The following is a 3,176-nucleotide window of genomic DNA, read 5'->3' as shown; positions in this document are numbered from 1 at the left end:
TAAGATATGGTGAATGATGTATGAGAATCATTCGAATTTACAATTTTTATTTAATGAAATGATTATTCCGCTTATGGCTTACATGTTGTTTAATTCCGTGTTACTTTGGGGATGACCATTGCATGTTTAAGTGTTATTTTTGGTTTAAAATGTGTGTAACGCCCTCATGTGGTGCATGCTTGTTATTCTGTTATGCGAAAATGTATGCCTTGTTTAGTAGTATTGTTTTGGGGGTGTTACATAGTGGTATCAGAGCACGGTCGGTCAGTTCGCCAAGTTATTTATGTTTTCCTAACCCGTTTGTATTTGATTTGTGTATCTGACACGATCAATACTATTTGTCTGGTTGTTTAGATGTCTAAGGACGATGGTTACTGGAAGGAATGACGAGTGGCTTTGTTTAACTTTCTATAGTCGATGCACATTCTCCATCCAGTTTGAGTGCGTTGTGCTACAGATTCGCCTTTTGCGTTGGTCATTACTGTAACTCCTCCTTTCTTGGGTATGACATGTACGGGACTAACCCATTTACTGTCGGATATTGGGTGTATGGTTCCTGCCTCTAAAAGCTTTTGCAGTTACCTTTTTACTACATCACTCAGAATAGGATTGATTCGTCTCTGATGTTCTCTAGAAGTCTTACAGTCTTCCTCCAGCATAATGCGTTGCATATAGATAGAGGGACTTATTCCTTTCAAATTCGAGATGTTATAGCCTAAAGCGGTTGGATATTTTCTTAGGACATTAAGTAATTTTTCAATTTCTATTTGTCCTAAATCAGCCTTAACTATGACAGGTCGTTCGAGTTCTTCATCTAGGAATTCGTACCTTAGATCTTTGGGTAGTGTTTTAAGTTCTACAATAGGTTTCTTGGGGCATGGAATAGGATTAAGAGTCAGCTCTAGGCATTCACTTATGTTATCGTCTTGGTATTCCTCACGCTAGTTATCGTCTTCGAAAATAGGTGGTTTAGGGATTTTTAACACTTCTGAATAGATGTCTTGTTGTTTCTCCATTTTTCTTAACACATTCATCTATAACATCTAAGAAATAACACGAATCGTCTATAGCAGCAGCTTTGAAGAATTTGGAGAGAATAAACTCTACTTTTTCTTCACCAACCTCTAAAGTTAGTTTCCCTTTCTTCACGTCTATAATGGCTCCAGCGATGGCTAGGAATGGTCTATCTAATATAATAGGGATATTGGAATCTTCATTTATGTCCATTATTATGAAGTCGATAGGAATATAGAATTGTCCTATACGGACGGGAACATTTTCAAGCATACCACAGGAAACTTAACTGATCGGTCAACTAGTTGTAAAGACATCTTGGTTGGTCTTAATTCACCTAATTTGAGCTTTTCGCAAATGGATAAAGGCATTAAACTAACACTTGATCCTAGATCACATAGGTCTTTATCTATGACAAATTTTCCAATCACACATGGTATAGAGAAACTACCAGGGTCTTTCAGTTTAGGAGACATCTTATTTTGAATCATGGCACTACACTCAGCGGTTAACGTAACAATTTTGTTTTCTACAATCTTTTTCTTATTGGATAGGATTTCTTTAAGGAATTTGGCATATGAGGGCATTTGAGTAATAGCTTCTGTGAAAGGTATAGTAACATTTAGTTGTTTCAGAAGTTCTACGAATTTCTTGAATTGTCCTTCGTTTTTAGTCTTAACGAGTCTTTGAGGATATGGGATTGGTGGTTTATATGGAGCTGGAGGCACATATGGTTTTTCTTTATCTGATGCCTCTTCACTTTTGTTCTCATTTTTTCTTGTCTTCCTTTTCATTCTCAAGTTGATTCTTCGGCTTTTCAATCTCTTTACCAAGTTTTTGGTACATGGTCGGGTTTTGGAGTCTTGGATCGACTGGTCCATCTAATGCAAGTCCACTTAGTAGTGTAATAGCATTAGCGTGTCCTTTAGGATTTGGTTGTGGCTGTCTAGGAATAGTACCGACAAGTGCAGCAGTACTTGCTTGTTGTTGTGCCACTTAGGAGATTTGAGTCTCTAATATTTTGTTGTGAGTCGCTAGGGCGTCTACCTTATTTTCCAATTGCTTCAATTGTTCACTAGTATGAACATTTTGGTTAAGGAAATCCTTGTTTTGAGGTTAGACTTTCTAGGAATGTTAGGAATGTTTGCAACGGGTTTTTGATATCCTAGCAGAACATCAGGTGTTTGGCCAGGTGCAAATAAAGCATTTGTTATTCTTGTACGAGAAATTAGGATGGTTCTTCCAGCCAGGATTATAGGTATTGGAGTATAGGTTACCTTGATACTCCTGCCAGGATTTGACATTCGAGGGCAGTGTGTCCAGGAACTCCGCATAATTCGCAGTTTGGAGTTACATCAGTCACGGTGGCTGCAGGAGGTAAGGTAAAGTTATCTATCTTTTGGGTAAAAGCATCTACCTTGGCATTAATTTTATCTAGGCTACTAATTTCGTACATTCCGCTTTTGATTTGAGACTTCTCCACAGGTGTTCGTTTGCTTCCCCATTGATAATGGTTCTGAGCCATGTTTTCGATGAGTTGATAGGCTTCGTCATATGGCTTATCCATAAGTGTGCCACCAACAGCGGCATCTATTAACAATCTTGTATTGTACAAGAGTCCATTGTAAAATGTGTGAATAAATAGCCAGTCTTCTAGTCCGTGATATTGACACATCCGCATCATGCCCTTTTATTGCTCTGATGGGTCGTAAAGTGATTCAGTATCTTTTTGTCTGAATTCGTTGATTTGGGCTTGTAACGCGGTTGTCTTTCTTAGAGGAAAATATCACACTAAGAACACGGTCTTCAACTTTTCCCACGTCGTGACGAAGTTTAATGGCAAGGATTGTAACCAAGCCCAAGCTCTATCTCTTAGTGAGAAAGGGAAAAGGCGTAGTCTTATTGCATCGTTACTTACACCATGTGTTATCATTGTATCAGCAAACTGAACGAATTTCGTCAGGTGTTCGTTAGGATCCTCTGTAGGTGATCGGACACCATTTATACTATGTTTTTATCGATCATTTGGCAAAAAATGTATCATTTCGGTAACACAATGTTCCATCTTTTATTGATTTAGTATTTTAGTTTAAGTGTTTTGTTGAGTTGTGTGCTTTGCATTAATGTTGATAATTCATGTCATTTAGGGTGCTTTGATGCTT

General features: G+C 37.9%; 1 protein-coding gene across 1 annotated transcript; it reads right to left on the bottom strand.

Annotated features, from left to right (window-relative positions):
* Window positions 1-1,259: 1,259 nt before the first annotated feature.
* LOC131626242 (uncharacterized) lies at window positions 1,260-1,808 on the bottom strand. Its single transcript, XM_058897080.1, has one exon. It carries the CDS (start codon window positions 1,806-1,808, stop codon window positions 1,260-1,262), a length of 549 nt encoding a protein of 182 aa, XP_058753063.1.
* Between the last annotated feature and the right edge of the window lie 1,368 nt (window positions 1,809-3,176).

This window comes from Vicia villosa, unplaced genomic scaffold (genome assembly GCF_029867415.1).
Source record: "Vicia villosa cultivar HV-30 ecotype Madison, WI unplaced genomic scaffold, Vvil1.0 ctg.000278F_1_1, whole genome shotgun sequence".
Classification (NCBI taxonomy): Eukaryota; Viridiplantae; Streptophyta; class Magnoliopsida; order Fabales; family Fabaceae; genus Vicia; species Vicia villosa.
The sequence above is the reverse complement of the archived record's forward strand: the minus strand, read 5'-3'. Positions and strand labels throughout refer to the sequence as shown.

What these genes read in the sequence shown, in the direction of transcription:
- LOC131626242 (XM_058897080.1), bottom strand. Translation starts at nt 1,808, where the DNA reads ATGAAAAGGAAGACAAGAAAAAATGAGAACAAAAGTGAAGAGGCATCA.